The sequence below is a fragment of the Pecten maximus genome, chromosome 4, assembly GCF_902652985.1.
Source record: "Pecten maximus chromosome 4, xPecMax1.1, whole genome shotgun sequence".
NCBI classification, from domain to species: Eukaryota; Metazoa; Mollusca; class Bivalvia; order Pectinida; family Pectinidae; genus Pecten; species Pecten maximus.
This window is the reverse complement of record NC_047018.1, coordinates 26555112-26577659: the sequence shown is the minus strand read 5'-3', so window position 1 is coordinate 26577659 and position 22548 is coordinate 26555112. Positions and strand designations below refer to the sequence as shown.

The 22548-nt window shown below is 34.8% G+C and overlaps 1 protein-coding gene across 1 annotated transcript; it reads right to left on the bottom strand.

The window, feature by feature from the left end:
- Positions 1-72: 72 nt before the first annotated feature.
- LOC117325649 (DNA ligase 4-like) lies at positions 73-21376 on the bottom strand. The gene is made up of 18 exons (XM_033882037.1): positions 21076-21376; positions 19938-20015; positions 19478-19579; positions 18893-19201; positions 18441-18545; positions 16715-16821; positions 16203-16348; positions 15460-15661; positions 14558-14840; positions 14068-14235; positions 13597-13734; positions 12562-12708; positions 11510-11627; positions 7126-7258; positions 3723-3858; positions 2113-2207; positions 1245-1397; positions 73-668 (listed from the first exon to the last, which is right to left on the bottom strand). The coding sequence occupies exons 1-18, from the start codon at positions 21265-21267 to the stop codon at positions 530-532; spliced, it is 2751 nt and encodes a 916-aa protein (XP_033737928.1). The 5' UTR covers positions 21268-21376; the 3' UTR covers positions 73-529.
- Between the last annotated feature and the right edge of the window lie 1172 nt (positions 21377-22548).

The following is a 22548-nucleotide window of genomic DNA, read 5'->3' as shown; positions in this document are numbered from 1 at the left end:
GGTACCTTGACAGAACATCAGAAGTGTCGGATAAGTTTCGCAAAAAGGGATGCATAAATCAAAACTATTGGATTTATGTTTTGCACAGATTTATTATGTATAAATATATCATAAGAACATACAAATTACCTATTGCTGCCTACATAAAGAGTGATATCCCTCTTCCACTACTATCAACACAATACAAGAGATAGAATATCTTTATATTTGAATTGTCTAGGTATCACATTGTAAAAAAGAATCTGATTCCATACAAGGATAATTCTTATTCTAGATAGCCATGTCCAAAATATCCACATCCAAGATATCCATGTCCAAGATGTCTGTTGAAGAATTCTAGTAAAAATTGTACAACAGAGTGGACTAGTATGTATACATCACCCTGAGTTTATGGCACTATCACATATCATTTCACTTCATTAGTACAGTTTCCAAAATAAACCTATCCTACATGAGGCTTGTTAGATATCATAATGATAGTTTGAAGAACCTGTTTTAGAAGAGATCTATATAAGAGTAGTCTGCTTTACTAGGATGGTTCAAAGCTGCGTTCTGATACCAGGGTTCCTTCCTCCATACTCTGCCGGATCCAGTCTTTGGTGACAATGTGAAACTTCTTTTTCCTTTGTCTTCTCATTCCCTTTATTTCCTCCAGCCGACTTAGGTCACTACCATCAAAATATTTAGAGCCAGTTAATTCTTCTTGATTAGATAATTCAGATAATCATTTGTATCTATCATCCTAACTCAAGGCTATTTGTAAGGCTTTATCATCCTAATCCGAAATCAGGATTTATTTTTTTAAGTATCATGACCACGGCCCAATTGTTCAAGAGGTGATAAGGTTAATTGCAAGAAGCTAAAAGCCAGATAAAATCATTTCTGGTAGAAACTTCATAAAACTATAACACTTTTTAGTCTCTTCCTACACAGTAAATTTAAAGGAAAAATGATATTTTCACTAATCAAGTGATTGAGCTAATAAGCTTTGGAACAACTGGGCCCTGGTAATTATAATTCAAATAATCATTTATTATAGAATATATTTATGTCAACTGGAAATTTAAACTGTATAACCAAAGGAAGCCTCTGATATCACATCACATGTCCTTGTGTAACACTACAACCACCAACAAGTACTATTTGAACTAAATAATAAAGATGACAAAACCTTAGTGAGTGTGTTAACTACACAGGGGAATTACTCTCCACCACTATATGAATGTATAGGACAGAGTTTTTACCTTTTATCCAACATGACATGAGAAACCTCAAGGTCTATCTCATCAACAATGGTCCCACCAAAGAACCGTAACTCCAGGGCTAGGAAGTCCAGCGTAGAGTTCTTTAGTTTCGTGGTCTTGTCATTAATGACTAAACTGTCATCCATGTAAAATCTGCAACAGAAACACCCTCTTCATTTCGGTCATAGCATCTATCTCCTAATCTCTTTACGAGGGATAGATAAATTATAGATCTCGAAAGATGCTTATGTGTAAATTAATAAATAAAATGGGACTGATACTCAGTTTACATGTATTCTATCATTTACAAACAAACTCTAATGCCTTGGAGATCCTGATTTATTACCAGAAATGTTAAACAAATATTCCCTAATGACAATAAATGTTAAATATGATTCACCATATTTTCCTCAAATAAGTCCCTCCCTTCATGTAAACACTTCAGTATTAAAGTTCAGGGAAGGCTTAGTTGTGAATCATTTAAAATTAATGACTCTTCAAAAATGATACTATAAAATATCTCCAGGGCTTTTTCTCACTGGTTTGGGATGGGGCCTTTTTGTCTCATTTTGGGAAGAAAATTGGTGAATTGGGAAAGAGTTTTTCAGGAGTAAACTGCAAATTTGGGGAATTTGGCTTTAAAATGAAATAATTCCAATTAGTAATGGGGCCCAATAACGACCCCAAAAAGCCCTCAAAAAAAGCCCTGATCTCCTACTGACTTGACTATGTACACTATAGTATACAATGGAACAGGACTGACCATTAATATGAGGTTATTGTTTGATATATAACAAGTTGTCATGGGGCCTCGGCAGTCACTGGAGTATAATGTTTAAATGTTAAAGATATACAACTGTAAAGCTACCTGCAAGTACGGAATAATCCGTACGGAGAATCGTCAGGAAAGTAAGCCTCCTCTATCTCCGCTATATCCAGAGGATCACTCATGTCATTTTCAACCTGAGGAAAAAATAATTTAAAAAATCTCAAAAAAAATTAATTTGCCTTTCAAGATATGTTTTCGAATTAGAACACTGATAGATCCACCAGGACCCTACTCTTCTATTATTGAAAAGTGACTAATAATTTAACACTTGAAGATTATTGAGTGTTTGAATAGACTGTTTATATAGATATAAAATTCAAGTTAACACGATACAGTGTAATTAAAACTAAATTACCTCAAATCATTCTACCAAACACGGTCTGTAGTTGTTCTGGACCGATGGAGTCTACATTACTTTAGTTATTCTACCAAACACGGTCTGTAGTTGTTCTGGACCGATGGAGTCTACATTACCTTAGTTATTCTACCAAACACGGTCTGTAGTTGTTCTGGACCATGGAGTCTACATTACCTTAGTTATTCTACCAAACACGGTCTGTAGTTGTTCTGGACCGATGGAGTCTACATTACCTTAGTTATTCTACCAAACACGGTCTGTAGTTGTTCTGGACCGATGGAGTCTACATTACCTTAGTTATTCTACCAAACACAGTCTGTAGTTGTTCTGGACCAATGGAGTCTACATTACCTTAGTTATTCTACCAAACACGGTCTGTAGTTGTTCTGGACCGATGGAGTCTACATTACCTTAGTTATTCTACCAAACATGGTCTGTAGTTGTTCTGGACCGATGGAGTCTACATTACCTTAGTTATTCTACCAAACACGGTCTCTAGTTGTTCTGGACTAGTGGTGTCTACATTACCTTACTTATTCTACCAAACACAGTCTGTAGTTGTTCTGGACCATGGAGTCTACATTACCTTAGTTATTCTACCAAACACAGTCTCTAGTTGTCCTGGACCAATGGAGTCTACATTACCTTAGTTATTCTACCAAACACAGTCTCTAGTTGTTCTGGACCGATGGAGTCTACATTACCTTAGTTATTCTACCAAACACAGTCTCTAATTGTCCTGGACCAATGGAGTCTAGTTTACCTTAGTTATTCTACCAAACACGGTCTGTAGTTGTTCTGGACCATGGAGTCTACATTACCTTAGTTATTCTACCAAACACGGTCTGTAGTTGTTCTGGACCAATGGAGTCTACATTACCTTAGTTATTCTACCAAACACGGTCTGTAGTTGCTCTGGACCGATGGAGTCTACATTACCTTAGTTATTCTACCAAACACGGTCTGTAGTTGTTCTGGACTAGTGGAGTCTACATTACCTTAGTTATTCTACCAAACACAGTCTGTAGTTGTTCTGGACCATGGAGTCTACATTACCTTAGTTATTCTACCAAACACAGTCTCTAGTTGTCCTGGACCAATGGAGTCTAGTTTACCTTAGTTATTCTACCAAACACGGTCTGTAGTTGTTCTGGACTAGTGGTGTCTATATTACCTTAGTTATTCTACTAAACACGGTCTCTAGTTGTTCTGGACCATGGTGTCTACATTACCTTAGTTATTCTACCAAACACAGTCTGTAGTTGCTCTGGACCGATGGAGTCTACATTACCTTAGTTATTCTACCAAACACAGTCTCTAGTTGCTCTGGACTGGTAGGATCAACGAAGCTGTCCCCAAACTCATCGTATTGCTTCTGGAAATCCAGCTGGGTCTTTGGCGAGATGTGGATCATATCAGCTGGGGACCTTATAGGGATTACAATAAAAGAGCTATAAGTATTACTTAATCTGAGAGGTAGACAATACATGACCATTGAGTATAAAGACACTGAGATGTGGGGCATGTACTTTGTGTTATAGAAATGTATAAAGTCCAGAAGAGGAAAATACCAATTTAAGAACTGTACAAACTGCTTATGGTATGAACAAAAATTTAGATAATAGGGAGCAGCACATTCTTGAACTTAAAACTTTTGAATGGAGCATGACAAAGATCCCCACCCCACTGTCTATATAACAGTACACCTTTGTTTTACTCTGAATGGAGCATGACAAAGATCCCCACCCCACTGTCTATATAACACTACACCTTTGTTTTACTCTGAATGGAGCATGGCATATATCCCCACCCGACTGTCTATGTAACAGAACACCTATGTTTTACTCTGAATGGGGTATGGCATATATCCCCACCCCACTGTCTATATAACAGTACACCTATGTTTTACTCTCTGAATGGAGCATGACAAAGATCCCCACCCCACTGTCTATGTAACAGAACACCTTTGTTTTACTCTGAATGGAGCATGGCATATATCCCCACCCCACTGTCTATGTAACAGTACACCTATGTTTTACTCTCTGAATGGAGCATGGCATATATCCCCACCCCACTGTCTATGTAACAGTACACCTATGTTTTACTCTCTGAATGGAGCATGACAAAGATCCCCACCCCACTGTCTATATAACAGTACACCTTTGTTTTACTCTGAATGGAGCATGACAAAGATCCCCACCCCACTGTCTATATAACAGTACACCTATGTTTTACTCTCTGAATGGAGAATGACAAAGATCCCCACCCCACTGTCTATATAACAGAACACTTTTGTTTTACTCTGAATGGAGCATGACAAAGATCCCCACCCCACTGTCTATATAACACTACACCTTTGTTTTACTTTGAATGGAGCATGACAAAGATCCCCATCCCACTGTCTTTATAACAGAACACTTTTGTTTTACTCTGAATGGAGCATGACAAAGATCCCCACCCCACTGTCTATATAACACTACACCTTTGTTTTACTCTGAATGGAGCATGACAAAGATCCCCACCCCACTGTCTATATAACACTACACCTTTGTTTTACTCTGAATGGAGCATGACAAAGATCCCCACCCCACTGTCTATATAACAGTACACCTTTGTTTTACTCTCTGAATGGAGCATGACAAAGATCCCCACCCCACTGTCTATATAACAGTACACCTATGTTTTACTCTGAATGGGGCATGACATATATCCCCACCCCACTGTCTATATAACAGAACACCTTTGTTTAACTCTGAATGGAGCATGACAAAGATCCCCACCCCACTGTCTATATAACAGAACACCTTTGTTTAACTCTGAATGGGGCATGACAAAGATCCCCACCCCACTGTCTATATAACACTACACCTATGTTTTACTCTGAATGGAGCATGACATATATCCCCACCCCACTGTCTATATAACAGTACACCTTTGTTTTACTCTCTGAATGGGGCATGACAAAGATCCCCACCCCACTGTCTACATAACAGTACACCTATGTTTTACTCTCTGAATGGAGCATGGCATATATCCCCACCCCACTGTCTATATTACATTACACCTATGTTTTACTCTCTGAATGGAGCATGGCATATATCCCCACCCCACTGTCTATATAACAGAACACTTTTTTTCTTTTCATAATTATCATATAACCCGTTGTTTTTTTTGTTTTGTTTTTTTGTTTATTTATAGCATTTTAGCTGATGCAAGTCAATTCATGGTTTACAGGCGATACTGTAAAATGGCTACCTTGTTTTCTAGTACAAAAGTGTAGAGAGACAGTTATTCAAATCTAAACTACCACAAAAATTGGTGTCAGATCTGCAGTTTCAATTAGCACTACATGGTTTTATGATATATACTGTTCTATATATATATCTATATATACTGTTCTAATAAAATAAAAAGCCAAACACAGATCTGCTGTCTCCCTAGTACTTTCGCGGCTACATTCTGCCGCTCTTCAGGGGATTATGAATTTTATTCGGTACATCCTATGACATCATAGTTTGATGACGTCATAAAAGTAGGGTACATAATTTATAAAACACTTATTTGTCCAGTTTACTGTTCTATATATACTGTTCTATATATACTGTTCTGTATATACTGTTCTATATATACTGTTCTATATACAGTGCAACTTCCGAAAACCGAACCTTCTAAAAACCGAACACCTCTGAATACCGAACGAATTGACATTGTACGGAATTGGTCCTTCTTTATTATAGTATTAAAAAACTTCCAAATACCGATCCCTCTGAATTCCGAACACCGGACCGATTTTGCGTCCGGTTCCTGTTAAAATATACCAAAAATTACTTCTGAAAACCGGCCTTACCTGAGCGATTATGACACGAGGTCAGGCCAGTCAACCGTGAAACAACAACTGTGACGGGTATTGTGTGAAGCTTTATTGTCTCGGGACCTACGTAGGTGATTTGTACAGGTATCCAATATATATCCCAAGGGGGCATTATGACGGATGGCCTAGTGTATAATCAACACGATAATTATGAAACAATGTCACACTTCATTGAAGCGCGTCAGTTCGTTTATCTTCTCAATGCAAGTAGAGCTAGAAGCCTGAGTTTCGCATTTAATTTAAATGAGGCCCAAAGGGGGTTGTTTTCGTAAAAGAAGCCACTGAAGTTTTTTTAGACAACAGCGATGTCGGAAATACGACCAGTATCAACTGATCAATTGTAATTGATATTGAAACAAAACATCTTCACACCCTTTAATATTAGTCGATATGTAAAATATTCCGTATTTGACTATCGGCCCCATCCACATGACGGAAGCTTCACCGGATGTAACAAAATGTAGGTCGATCGTAAAGTGTAGTTGTACATGTGAAAAAACTGTTTAAAACTATAGTTAAAGTCATTTGCCTTTCTTATATATTCTGCAATATATACATTGATTAACTTTCATAATATGCATATTATTCAGACAAACCAAATATTGTCTACGTGTGTACGTGCCGGTTTGTAATCGGGTGCATTCTAATAAAACATCGTCCGACCAATTATATCCGGAATTTGACCGGTCATTTTCGATCAACTTCTCCAAACCGAACCCTCTGTAAACCGAACAAATAGTCATGTCCCATGCATGTTCGGTTTATAGAGGTTCCACTGTATACTGTTCTATATATACTGTTCTATCACCAGGCCTGTATTTACCATGGTATCCATCGACTGGCATGCACACAGCGCTGGAACCAGTTCACCTTGACAACATCATACATATCACGTCGGATGAGGTTGGTGACACGGACAGCTACCTTGTCTGCCAGAACACAGAAGGTGGTTGGACCTGAAGTAAGACATCATTCAACTTTGTTTAAATGATAACAGTCAAAATAATAACAGTCAAAATGTCGAAATGATAACAGTCAAAATGATAACAGTCAAAATGTCGAAATGATAACAGTCAAAATAATAACAGTCAAAATGTCGAAATGATAGCAGTCAAAATGTCGAAATGATAGCAGTCAAAATGTCGAAATGATAGCAGTCAAAATGTCGAAATAATAACAGTCAAAATGTCGAAATGATAGCAGTCAAAATGTCGAAATGATAACAGTCAAAATGTCAAAATGATAGCAGTCAAAATGTCGAAATAATAACAGTCAAAATGTCGAAATGATAGCAGTCAAAATGTCGAAATGATAGCAGTCAAAATGTCGAAATGATAACAGTCAAAATGTCAAAATGATAACAGTCAAAATGTCGAAATGATAGCAGTCAAAATGTCGAAATGATAGCAGTCAAAATGTCGAAATAATAACAGTCAAAATGTCGAAATAATAACAGTCAAAATGTCGAAATGATAGCAGTCAAAATGATAACAGTCAAAATGTCGAAATAATAACAGTCAAAATGTCGAAATGATAGCAGTCAAAATGATAACAGTCAAAATGTCGAAATAATAACAGTCAAAATGTCGAAATGATAGCAGTCAAAATGTCGAAATAATAACAGTCAAAATGTCGAAATGATAGCAGTCAAAATGATAACAGTCAAAATGTCGAAATAATAACAGTCAAAATGTCAAAATGATAGCAGTCAAAATGTCGAAATGATAACAGTCAAAATGTCGAAATGATAGCAGTCAAAATGTCGAAATGATAACAGTCAAAATGTCGAAATGATAGCAGTCAAAATAATAACAGTCAAAATGTCGAAATGATAGCAGTCAAAATAATAACAGTCAAAATGTCGAAATGATAACAGTCAAAATGTCGAAATGATAACAGTCAAAATGTCGAAATGATAGCAGTCAAAATGTCAAAATGATAACAGCCAAAATGATTTCAGTCAAAATGTCAAAATGATAACAGTCAAAATGATAACAGTCAAAATGTCAAAATAATAACAGTCAAAATGTCGAAATGATAACAGCCAAAATGATTTCAGTCAAAATGTCAAAATGATAACAGTCAAAATGATAACAGTCAAAATGTCGAAATGATAACAGTCAAAATGTCGAAATGATAACAGTCAAAATGTCGAAATGATAGCAGTCAAAATAATAACAGTCAAAATGTCGAAATGATAACAGCCAAAATGATTTCAGTCAAAATGTCAAAATGATAACAGTCAAAATGATAACAGTCAAAATGTCGAAATAATAACAGTCAAAATGTCGAAATGATAGCAGTCAAAATGTCGAAATGATAACAGTCAAAATGTCGAAATGATAGCAGTCAAAATGTCGAAATGATAGCAGTCAAAATAATAACAGTCAAAATGTCGAAATGATAACAGCCAAAATGATTTCAGTCAAAATGTCAAAATGATAACAGTCAAAATGATAACAGTCAAAATGATAGCAGTCAAAATGTCGAAATAATAACAGTCAAAATGTCGAAATGATAGCAGTCAAAATGTCGAAATGATAACAGTCAAAATGTCGAAATGATAGCAGTCAAAATAATAACAGTCAAAATGTCGAAATGATAGCAGTCAAAATGTCGAAATGATAACAGTCAAAATGTCGAAATGATAACAGCCAAAATGATTTCAGTCAAAATGTCAAAATGATAACAGTCAAAATGATTTCAGTCAAAATGTCAAAATGATAACAGTCAAAATGATTTCAGTCAAAATGTCAAAATGATAACAGTCAAAATGATAACAGTCAAAATGTCAAAATGATAACAGCCAAAATGATTTCAGTCAAAATGTCAAAATGATAACAGTCAAAATGATAACAGTCAAAATGATAACAGTCAAAATGATAACAGTCAAAATGTCGAAATAATAACAGTCAAAATGTCGAAATGATAGCAGTCAAAATGTCGAAATGATAACAGTCAAAATGTCGAAATGATAACAGCCAAAATGATTTCAGTCAAAATGTCAAAATGATAACAGTCAAAATGATTTCAGTCAAAATGTCAAAATGATAACAGTCAAAATGATTTCAGTCAAAATGTCAAAATGATAACAGTCAAAATGATAACAGTCAAAATGATAACAGTCAAAATGTCAAAATGATAACAGCCAAAATGATTTCAGTCAAAATGTCAAAATGATAACAGTCAAAATGATAACAGTCAAAATGATAACAGTCAAAATGTCGAAATAATAACAGTCAAAATGTCGAAATAATAACAGTCAAAATGTCGAAATGATAACAGTCAAAATGTCGAAATGATAACAGTCAAAATGATAACAGTCAAAATGTCGAAATGATAACAGTCAAAATGTCGAAATGATAACAGTCAAAATGTCGAAATGATAGCAGTCAAAATGTCGAAATGATAACAGTCAAAATGTCGAAATGATAACAGTCAAAATGTCGAAATAATAACAGTCAAAATGTCGAAATGATAACAGTCAAAATGTCGAAATGATAACAGTCAAAATGTCGAAATGATAACAGCCAAAATGATTTCAGTCAAAATGTCAAAATGATAACAGTCAAAATGATTTCAGTCAAAATGTCAAAATGATAACAGTCAAAATGATTTCAGTCAAAATGTCAAAATGATAACAGTCAAAATGATAACAGTCAAAATGATAACAGTCAAAATGTCGAAATGATAACAGTCAAAATGATAAGTCAAAATGCCAAAATGATAACAGTCAAAATGATTTCAGTCAAAATGTCAAAATGATAACAGTCAAAATGATAACAGTCAAAATGTCAAAATGATAACAGCCAAAATGATTTCAGTCAAAATGTCAAAATGATAACAGTCAAAATGATAACAGTCAAAATGATAACAGTCAAAATGATAACAGTCAAAATGTCGAAATAATAACAGTCAAAATGTCGAAATGATAGCAGTCAAAATGTCGAAATGATAACAGTCAAAATGTCGAAATGATAACAGCCAAAATGATTTCAGTCAAAATGTCAAAATGATAACAGTCAAAATGATTTCAGTCAAAATGTCAAAATGATAACAGTCAAAATGATTTCAGTCAAAATGTCAAAATGATAACAGTCAAAATGATAACAGTCAAAATGATAACAGTCAAAATGTCAAAATGATAACAGCCAAAATGATTTCAGTCAAAATGTCAAAATGATAACAGTCAAAATGATAACAGTCAAAATGATAACAGTCAAAATGTCGAAATAATAACAGTCAAAATGTCGAAATAATAACAGTCAAAATGTCGAAATGATAACAGTCAAAATGTCGAAATGATAACAGTCAAAATGATAACAGTCAAAATGTCGAAATGATAACAGTCAAAATGTCGAAATGATAACAGTCAAAATGTCGAAATGATAGCAGTCAAAATGTCGAAATGATAACAGTCAAAATGTCGAAATGATAACAGTCAAAATGTCGAAATAATAACAGTCAAAATGTCGAAATGATAACAGTCAAAATGTCGAAATGATAACAGTCAAAATGTCGAAATGATAACAGCCAAAATGATTTCAGTCAAAATGTCAAAATGATAACAGTCAAAATGATTTCAGTCAAAATGTCAAAATGATAACAGTCAAAATGATTTCAGTCAAAATGTCAAAATGATAACAGTCAAAATGATAACAGTCAAAATGATAACAGTCAAAATGTCGAAATGATAACAGTCAAAATGATAAGTCAAAATGCCAAAATGTCAAAATGATAACAGCCAAAATGATAACAGTCAAAATGATAACAGTCAAAATGTCAAAATGATAACAGTCAAAATGTCGAAATGATAACAGCCAAAATGATTTCAGTCAAAATGTCAAAATGATAACAGTCAAAATGTCAAAGTGAGAACTATCAAATCGTTAAAACAATAACAGTCAACGTGAATTAAGACTGGTCATTACAAGAGTAATAAAATAAGTTAATTAGCATCGAAATGTAATTTCCTGAACTGTCAAATTCAAGATTAACAAAATAAACTATCAACAAACAATTAACACTACAACATTATAAATCTGGTACAGAAGGCAATCCATTTCTTGTAGAGGCCTCAAAAACTCTTTAATGTTTTCTCGTATTTTACTTTCTGAAATTCTAATCTTAAAATAAAGAATCAACAATTGAATGGGAGAAAAAAACACGTATTGAATTTCTTAAAAAAAATAAATATGAAATTGTACCTGGATTTTGTACTATCCTGCCACCAAATTCTACAATTTTAGTCTCTATGGCATGCTTTGGAAAAGATGATGGACCATTAACTACACAAAACTCCTTTCCTTCCAGCATCTTTGATACCTGAAAGTTACAATTAACATAGATATCAACAATTTCCCAGAGGGGTCTTGGCACCCACCATTGAATGATCTTTATTGGTTTTATGTCAGACCGATCTTCTCTCTACTTTTCCCTTCTCCTTTTCTCCTCTTAATAATCTGATAACATAACACGTGGAACCTACCGGTACATGGGAAGTTTGAGACACATCCCTCAAGTACTTTCCAAGAATAGTGATAACAATCTTCAATTTCAAAATCCAAAATGACTGCCTGTCGGCAATTTTGTTTTTCTGATCAAAAATCTAAATCTAATTGGCACAGCTAGGGACCAAGGGGACCCTACACATGAATGGAGGAGGAATATTCCTCCAGTACTTTTCTAGAAATTGTGATAACAATCTTTAATTCTCAAAATCCAAGATGGCCGCCTGTCGGCCATTTTATTTTCTGATGAAGAATTTAAATTTAATTGGCACAACTAAGGACCAAGGGGATTCTACACATGAGGTTTGAGGAATATCCTTCCAGTACTTTTCAAGAAATAGCGATAACAAGGACTGTTAATGGACGACAGATGGATGATAGGCACTGGGCAATGTGAATAGCCCACCATATGATGATGGATGGCTATTGATAAAATTTAACTAAAACTTACATTTTATCATTACATGTTTACATTTACAAAAAGGATTCGGCAATAGAAGACATGGCCTCATTTTTGTCAAATGTGACCTCATTGTGTATAAAAGTGACCTCATTGTGTACAATAAACTATATTTCTTAACTTATAGACAACTAATAGACAAAAACACAAAGAAACCCTAATTGTACAGGATAATTGAAAAATAAAGAATCCGAAATTTGATTCAGATAAGATTGTCGCCATCCGTTTTAGAACCTCTTCACAGATTACATGTTACCCGACCATGTGACATTATTTGTTCGTTATTTACCTGTGTAATTGACGCGATGTCAGCTCCCTTGAACTGAGCACCGAGGGTTGGACGTACTGCTCGACTAACAATCTTCCTTTTTTTCTTCACTGGTTCCTCTCCATCATTAAGTTCCACCTTACCACCCGCCAATTTACCTCCAGACTTCTACACAAGTGTAAAAAAGGTGATAAAGGAGATACAATCTTTCTATAGACTCTGTAATACTGAGAGAAATCATAACATCCCTTCAAAATGTTACTAGACAGTAGACAACCAGTCTAAATAAAGGAATTCCTTAATCATAAACAGGAAATTAAGTTTTCATCAGACACGTTTTCAAATACCTTATTATTTATTAATTAATAATTGTCCAAACACTGAGAGAATGATTCAAGGAGATTTGAAAAAATATATATAGTTGATATATTCATGGACTTTCTAGTAAAATGTAACGAAGAAACTGTTTTGATTAAGGAAAGCACAGACTATTAATGTTTCTATGGAGGACTATTTATGTTTCTATGGAGGACTATTTATGTTTCCATTGAGGGCTGTTTATGTTTCTATGGAGGACTATTTATGTGTCTATGGAGGGCTATTTATGTTTCTATGAAGGAATATTTATGTTTCTATGGAGGACTATTAATGTTTCTATGGAGGACTATTTATGTTTCTATGGAGGACTACTTATGTTTCTATGGAGGACTATTTATGTTTCTATGGAGGACTATTTATGTTTCTATGGAGGACTACTTATGTTTCTATGGAGGACTATTTATGTTTCTATGGAGGACTATTTATGTTTCTATGGAGGACTATTAATGTTTCTATGGAGGACTATTTATGTTTCTATGGAGGACTATTTATGTTTCTATGAAGGAATATTTATGTTTCTATGGAGGATTATTTATGTTTCTATGGAGGACTATTTATGTTTCTATGGAGGAATATTTATGTTTCTATGAAGGAATATTTATGTTTCTATGGAGGGCTATTTATGTTTCCATGGAGGAATATTTATGTTTCTATGGATGCCCATTGCATGTCACAAACCTCCTTCAGTTCCAAAATATCTGCCACAGTCATGCATTCATGCCAAGCCTTGTCCTCACGGAAACACTCGACACGGGGAAACCTCAGGGTACAACCTGTCTTAAACCGGTCGCTGTCAATGATTTCTGCTGCTTTTATCTATGACAGGAACATAAAATCCATCAAATTTTTTGTAAGGATTTCTTAACATTTCAATAGATAAGCTCAAATCAACAGCAAACAGCAATAGAATAATCCCCAAATGTCTTTTTATGGAAATATTATTGATTTTCCTGCAGTTCCTAAAAAGTTTGAAAACTTAAACATTATTCTTTCTTTAGATATACAGTATCACAAGTGCCAGAATTAATAACAATATATAAAATATGAGTGTAAGCTCCAGACATGTTTTAGGCTGATCAAACAGAAAGGCAAATTTTATATCCACCGTATGTTGTCAGAGTGGTATTATAAAGACTATCCGTGATGTACCTGGACAATACAGGAGTCACGTGGCTCTATCCAAGCGTCTGGTTTCTCCTTGAAGCCAGAGGCCAGTATGACAGAGGTTGGAGGGTTTCTCTTGTCAAAGACCTTCCAATGATCCTTCAACTTCTCATTAAATTCTCCAAGTACCTTTTTAGAATATCCTGATCCAACCTATGAAGTTGAATCAATAAAATGTTTTCATGTCAATTTTTTCCTTTAAGTTTTTTGTGTTTTGAATTACTGATAAGATTTCAATAAGTGGAAAGAAAACATTAAACCCAGATAATTTGTCTTACTTGATTTGACTGAAAACAATATACCCACATCAGTTATCTCCCTTGTTTAAATATGGCTGCATACAAATCATTGATGTAAATATCCTTCATTTCAAACACATATGTTTACACTTTTATCTAAAAATTAACAGAAATGCATATGTAATTATGTGTTAGTTACAGGGATTTCCATGGACAATGTGATTGGTCAACTTTACCTTACAGAAGGAATGAAATACTTCAGGTTTCTCTCCGTCCTCCATAGGCACTGCCACAGCACACAGGAAGTGTGACATCATTCCCCCACGGTGGCCAACACCCAGGAAGCCACCCACCACCAGGACATCAAGCTCGTCCATCAATCCCCCAACATACTCTGGCTTTATTTTGATCCAGCCCCCCTTTCTGGTATTGGGTCTATAAACCGAGTCTGGGTTCTTTACCATGATACCCTCCTCTCTGCCATCAATAGCTTTGTTCAAGGCATCTGCACACTCCTGGCTATAGTAAAATAATGATTTATGGTTGTATTTACAGTGTATTTAAAATACCTTGAGTGGTCGCTTAATACAGATTCGACTGTACATCAATATTTGAATCGGGAAATCGTCCAACATAACACATAGTCAGGTTTACTGGAACATCAACAATACACATAATGGACCCTGGAGGAATTTATCTGGCTTTCTAATATATTCTTAAGGACCTTCACAGTTGAGCAACCTCATAAAATAACATTTTAAATATGTATTAGTTATATGTATATATGTATAAAGACGATCAGCATGAGCTATATAGAATATCGGTTTTAGCAATTTGCTTATTAAATACAACACTAAGTACAACTTAGAAAGGCCTATACATATGTATTTTCTGCTGTTGATAACCATCTGAAATTTGAACTGTCTTAAAGCCCCTGTCACAATTTTACCTTTATCAAGTCTTATGAGTTCCTTATAAGGTGACACACATGTAGCATGTAAATAACAAATTCAGTGCATCAATTGCGTATGATTTGGATATGCAGTGCCCACACTATTTATTTTAGATGCAAATAAATATCTACATATCAAGTTTGCATGTAGAGCACATTCCCATATTTTCCCTGTACACCACTCACTTTGTGTTGGCCTCTGTGTGCTGACTGATCTGTACACGCCCCTCCTCGGGTTCAATCACTGTCTCCAGCAGCTGTAGCCTCTCCCTAATAGGTTTGTTGGTGAGGACTTTATCGTTGAGTACAACAATGTCAAATATGTTGTAGCATGGCTGATACCCTTCTTGTTGTTGTCGTTTGATGTCTGTGTTCATGGCCTTTGTAGCTTAAATAATAATGTTGATGCAGACAAACAGTACTTTTTAATGTAAGTTTCAGGCATAAATTCTGAGGGACTTGTTAATACAAATCTTGAGAGTCTTTGTCAGGGCTCAACAAAATATAAAATAACAAGGTTTGAATCATAAATGAACAATGCTGGTCCAACTGGTCAAAACACTTGGACCATGGTAAATGATAATGGGCCATATGTCTGAATATACAGAATAAAATGAAATCAGTATAACCCTTCTAATTCAACAGACAAAGAACAGAATTTTATGGAAAATAGACTTTAATAGTTTTAAGGAAATCTTAACAGACAGGACATCCAGTAGACCCTTGAGAGAAGGTTTTTGACTCCCCAAAATCCGATTTCATAACTTTCTATAGATACAAGGGAGGATTGTCTATTTGACACATGTTTTGATTTCTCAGATATAGTTATTTGTTGTCTGATATTGCTTAAAATCAAGGGTAAAATGATAATCGGAGAGAAGAATAGATAAATGTACAGTTTTAAGTGTAAAGTAAAATAAAACACCAACCATAGGTTTTAGTTTCTGCATGGTATCCTAACATTTCTCCATCCAATATACATGACTTGATTCCAGGTTTGAATAAGTCATGAATGTATTGTGTGAAATTCCCTTCAAAACTGTTGGACCCAAATGTGGCTGTATACTCATTTGCACTAGAGGTAAAAATATGAAATTGCTAAACAATATGGAAGCAAATTCTATTAAAAGAACAATAGATAAAGAATACAATAGAATACAAAAGGTCCTAACTATCAATTCAGATGACCTTTAAAACTGTAACAATCAGCTAAATGCAGAATATATACATTTCACTTGATTTATAGTAATATAGTGAATTCATAAATTACTTTCTAATTTAATGGAGAAATTTCTTTAAAAATATGTATCAGAAACATTATAAAATTGGATATTTCTAATATTTTATGACTAATCATCAATTATAAATACAAATGTAGTAGCTTATCAAATCAAAGTATTTTTATTATTGATTCCGGCTGTTCTTTCAGTAAAAGTCATACCTCCTGGAAAAGTATTTATATTCATCATCCCGTTTGTGTAACAACATGCGCTCTCCATCAAACTTGGTCTCTATGAAGTAGGTCTTACCCTCCATCAGTTTCTCCACCTGTTACAATATACATACTGTCTATATAGCCTATCTTCAGGAAATCCTGAACTATCTAGAAAATCTTCACTATAACATATATCTGAACCTGAAAAACTTCTGAATAAAATTGTAATGTACTTTAACAAAATATCAAATCTTGTTGGAATTTAGATTTTATCAGGATTGGACAAGAAAATGAATTCTTTAGAATCACATTTTTCTATTTTTGTTAATTCTGTTCTTTTAATCTTTTTAAATAAAAAAAATGTTTAAAAACTATGTGAACTTATCAATGGGATTCTTATGTACAATAGATTCTGCATTTGAATAATGAAATGAAAATTTCATGTTTGAATGATTATGTTACAGACTATTTGAAGGTTGATAAAACGTCTACAATATGTATTGCATATGATGTAAATATGTCTGTGGGTGGAGGTCATCATATTGACGATGTAAATATGTTTGTGGGTGGAGGTTATCATATTGACGATGTAAATATGTTTGTGGGTGGAGGTTATCATACTGACGATGTAAATATGTTTGTGGGTGGAGGTCATCATACTGACAATGTAAATATGTTTGTGGGTGGAGGTTATCATGCTGACGATGTAAATATGTTTGTGGGTGGAGGTCATCATACTGACAATGTAAATATGTTTGTGGGTGGAGGTTATCATATTGACGATGTAAATATGTCTGTGGGTGGAGGTCATCATGCTGACGATGTAAATATGTCTGTGGGTGGAGGTCATCATACTGACGATGTAAATATGTTTGTGGGTGGAGGTTATCATGCTGACGATGTAAATATGTTTGTGGGTGGAGGTTATCATGCTGACAATGTAAATATGTCTGTGGGTGTAGGTCATCATACTGACAATGTAAATATGTTTGTGGGTGTAGGTCATCATGCTGATGGTGTGAATATGTTTGTGGGTGTAGGTCATCATACTGATGATGTAAATATGTTTGTGGGTGTAGGTCATCATACTGACGATGTAAATATGTTTGTGGGTATAGGTTATCATACTGACGATGTAAATATGTCTGTGGGTGGGGTCATCATACTGATGATGTAAATATGTCTGTGGGTGGAGGTCATCATACTAACGATGTAAATATGTTTGTGGGTGGAGGTCATCATACTGACGATGTAAATATGTTTGTGGGTGTAGGTCATCATACTGACGATGTAAATATGTCTGTGGGTGTAGGTCATCATACTAACGATGTAAATATGTCTGTGAGTATAGGTCATCATACTGACGATGTAAATATGTCTGTGGGGGGAGGTCATCATACTGACGATGTAAATATGTCTGTGGGTGGGGTCATCACACTGATGGTGTAAATATGTCTGTGGGTATAGGTCATCATACTGATGATGTAAATATGTTTGTGGGTGTAGGTCATCATACTGATGGTGTAAATATGTCTGTGGGTGTAGGTCATCATACTGATGGTGTAAATATGTTTGTGGGTGTAGGTCATCATACTGATGGTGTTAATATGTTTGTGGGTGTAACTTTTCAGGCTGATTTTGTAAATGTAAATGGGCTTATTGCTGGATAAATCTGTCCATACCTGATAGAATATCACATACCTGATAGAATATCATTATGGGAAACACATACCTCATCAGGTGAAGCTCTTTCCCCCAACATCGGAGAAAAGGGTGAGAATATACTGATACCAATCTCATGTACCCGAACACTCCTCTCTCTCAGCATCCGACACACCTTCAAACATAAAATTCAATAGACATCGCTCAAAATCTCATTCCAGTCAGGTTTTTTTCTTCTTAAATGTTTTCTAATACCATCCAGAATACGACCATGGTAATTTATAACTACAAATACATTAAAATATACTGAAATACCATATATTAGTAAAACTGGTTCTAGTGATGTACTTTTTGAATTATATCAATAAATCAGTTCAAATAAACCTCTGCCCCTGAACAAACTATTCAGCAAGTAATGTTAAAATAGGATAAAATATAGGTCACATTGATCTACTTTTAAAAAGTCTGCCTTTAATGTGTCTTATATCCAAATTGTGACACCATGATTATAACATAGAATACCTTTTCCAGGTTGTTGTTGACATTGAAGAAGTCCTCAGCATCTGGATGATAAACAGACAAGACCGACGCCTGACTCAGCCCCACCTTCAGTTCCTTGACAATCATCCTGATGAGCCATTTGAGCTCAACAGCTGACATGTTTGTCAAGAGTCTTAGCACGTTCTTCCTCACCAAGTCCTTTTTCTTGGCAGCATTGTTCTGGGCGATACCATCCAGACAGTCATTTACCTCCTGAATGGTTAATGTACCCCTCTCTGGACAGCGGTTCTTCAACACAAAGTAGGTCACACCGGCAAAATCTCCAGCATCCTGTATATCAACAATTTTAATGGTAAAGTATAGGTAAACAGATGAGTCAGAGATGACTGACAAAGCCACTACTGAGGACACATACTTCAGAATTAACAGCAAACCAGACAATAACAGTGGACTTTCAATTTAGAAGTTACAGCATCAACAAATACAGATTAATCAAACTAGCTATGAAATAACATCAAAATTTACTTACAAACAGAAATGACTCAGCTTTAACACACTGGTAGACATTATTATTTACTTGTTTCTATGGTAACACCTACTACTTACAGCTCTTGCAGTTTTCGGAGCTTTGTAGTTAAGCAGTCTGTTGGCATCAGCACTGTCCTTTCCTAGACACAACACCTCAATCAGCAGTTTGGCTAACATGTGCTGTAGTGGTACATGTACAGTTGATTAAATATAAACAGGTCAACATATATTTTGACTGACCCCGTTAAAGTTAAAAGAAACATTTAATATCCAAGTTCCATATACAAAAAAAATGTAAAAGTATTTCAAGGTGATTTGTTGAGAAAAAAAACTTGTCTAAAAGATTATCCTGAGAGACAAAAATAAAAATAATCTTCATTTTTTTTTCAGCAATGTCAAATGTCATATTGTGTCATTTTGCTAGGTTTCAACAAGGCTTTGCCAATTGTAAAACAATATTTTTTGCATATTGGCAAAAATTAATAATGAAGGCTTTTACCAACAAAAATGTAAAACAGGATATAACAAACATACATACCTCTTTGATTCCGTATGCTACTCTTTCCTTCTCATGGTGAGGAAGCAATAACCGCATGGCAGGATAGAATGAGTCAGTCTGAAAGTGACCATAATAATGATTATTGAGCTATGTAGATGTCTTTCATATGGCCAAAACAAAATAATATAATACACAATACATATTGATTTTAGACCGGTGTCCATCAAATGGTTGTAACAAGAAACAACCGAAAATGGACATGCACAATATTATTTTTAAAATGTTGCATATGTAGCATATGCATATGTTGACAGGGTCAAGCTTAACGCTCCTGTGAATCATCTATTGTGATTTGTGATTGGTCCTTATAGTTTTGTATTGTTAAATGTGGGATAAATTCAGTGTGGTATATATATTGTATACTGGGCAGTCTGATGGATTAGTTTCCTGTCTGCTGTCACGTCTTCCTTGCCAGGACTAATGTAGTGTTAGGGTATGTAGGGTCTAAGGTGCACGTGCATGTGGGTACTATTAGTTGGGATGTCAGGTTTTAGTTTTGAAAGATAACTTGCTCACAATCTGATTAAAATCAGCTGTTACATGGCTACATTTACTATGCACTACCTGTTCAGGCACTAGTGCATAGTAAACGTAGCCATGTAACAGCTGATTTTAATCAGATTGACTTGCTCAGAATAAGAACCTGCTTCAAATGTGTCTGAGTAGCCCGCATTTCCTCTGGCCCCGACATGTCAGACATATCATGACATTTGGGTTAGTGTCAGAGTTAAGAAGAGTTTTAAGCTCAGTGATGTGTTGAGGGTTCCAGATCATGCAACTTCTTGAATTAGAAGATGTATCTAGACAATCGTAAACTCATGATCAGGCTACTTTAGGGCTTGCCTGGGTGAGCTAATTGCATGGTGATTATATATATATATAATTACCTACTGTATTGGCTTACATGTATGGTTGGGATCAGAACATACACCCCATGCACAGAGGACATTGTTTAGTCTTATATTAAGAAATAGCCAGAAATAACTGTACATAAGTCTTGTACAGGTATTTCTGGCTATTGCCTATTATACTTTGTAACACATGTACATGTACAGGTGACCTTTGTAATTCGCCGGTTAACTTCTTTTCTTGAACTTATTATCAAAATAAAACTCACCGTGTCTTTATCATTTTCGTGTAGTGAGTTATGATAGTCTCTCCATTTGTCAACAAAATCTGTCAAAATCCGCTTCTTTTTATCATTTCCTTGCGTTTTGGATATTTTCTCAAGTAGTCCACACAGTTCCGCAAATGAGACCTTGGATGCGACAGTTACGGATGGTTTGTCGTCATCGTTAACATCTGCCATTGCTGATGATTTCTGTCTTTGTTTTGTTTGTGAAAGGCTTCAAATAACACTATGATACAGTACTACACCATTACAAAATGTAGCACTCAGCATTATTACTACTTCTGCCGCCGACTGTAAACAATCAAATTTATTACCTTCACACACTGAAGAGTTCTCGAATATCAACTCTTCCAAGGTGATTCGATGCACAGCACCAGCACGGACACTTTTTTTCTTTTTTTTTTATTATTAGGGCTAATGCCTTGATGTTTTTCAAATAATTTTACTACCAACAAGGCGTTAAGAATTAATTAGTAGCATATTACGTTTGTATACTTTTCTTTTTATATGGAAATAGGACTCGTTTGATAAATGCAATGTTTACAAATCTAGACAGTTAAGTAGGCCTATTTCTTTTTATTTCTATTTAGAGTGCTGTGCAATGTAGACTGAGACGGTAGCCGTACGATTTAATACAAAACAATACAAGTTTTCAAAATCACGCAAATCATTCATATTTAAAACATTAATCTGTCCGTTGTTTGTACACCTTATATACATACAGAACTTGTAGGATAACACTATCCAATTCAATGAACTATCAGTGTATGTGGCAATTTCAAAATAAGTGGGGGAAAGTCGGGTCACTTCCACTTCGATCATTTCGGGGTCTCATACTATGATCGATAAGGTATGATGTGGAATCAGTCGAGAAATGGTGTTGTATTGTATGCAATATAATGTACTTTGATATTTGAATAAAAGAAAGTTTTAACTAAATGTTGTCTGACATATATTGATGTTTAATATCCATTTTTTTTTCTTTTATGTCACAGTATATGCATTTTCACGTATTTGTTCACTAATGATATACTGTATGGTTCTGTATACACTTTAGTCTCTGCTCGTTTTTACTTTAAACGATATTAAAAACGCCGAAGTAGTTCTTAAAAGTCTGACAACACACAGAAAGGAATGCTGATTATTACACATGTACTTTCAATATCACGTCAAAGCATTTTTTTTTTTTTTTTTGCATTTTGAACAACAGTATTCCTACATGTACGAAGATGAAAATGTGTAACCAAAAATATCAAAACTTATATATATATATATGCTGGATGAAATAGCGCTTACCTTTTGTTGCGTCCACGCTTATTACTCAACCGAACATTATGTTACAAAACCGTCTATTACTTTTGTGTACAGTGTGATATTTGATAATGATTTAACACTGCTATATATTGTAACCAGCTATAAAAAGGAGGTGTCGGATCAGGTTCAGTTATAACTGAGCCT

Coding starts and splice junctions, on each gene's coding strand:
- LOC117325649 (XM_033882037.1), bottom strand. CDS start 21,267: ATGGCAGATGTTAACGATGACGACAAACCATCCGTAACTGTCGCATCC. Junction 18,546..18,892: donor TCAACAACAACCTGGAAAAG/GTATTCTATGTT, acceptor TTATGTTTGAAG/GTGTGTCGGATGCTGAGAGA. Junction 11,628..12,561: donor ACATCGCGTCAATTACACAG/GTAAATAACGAA, acceptor TGTAACTTTCAG/GTATCAAAGATGCTGGAAGG.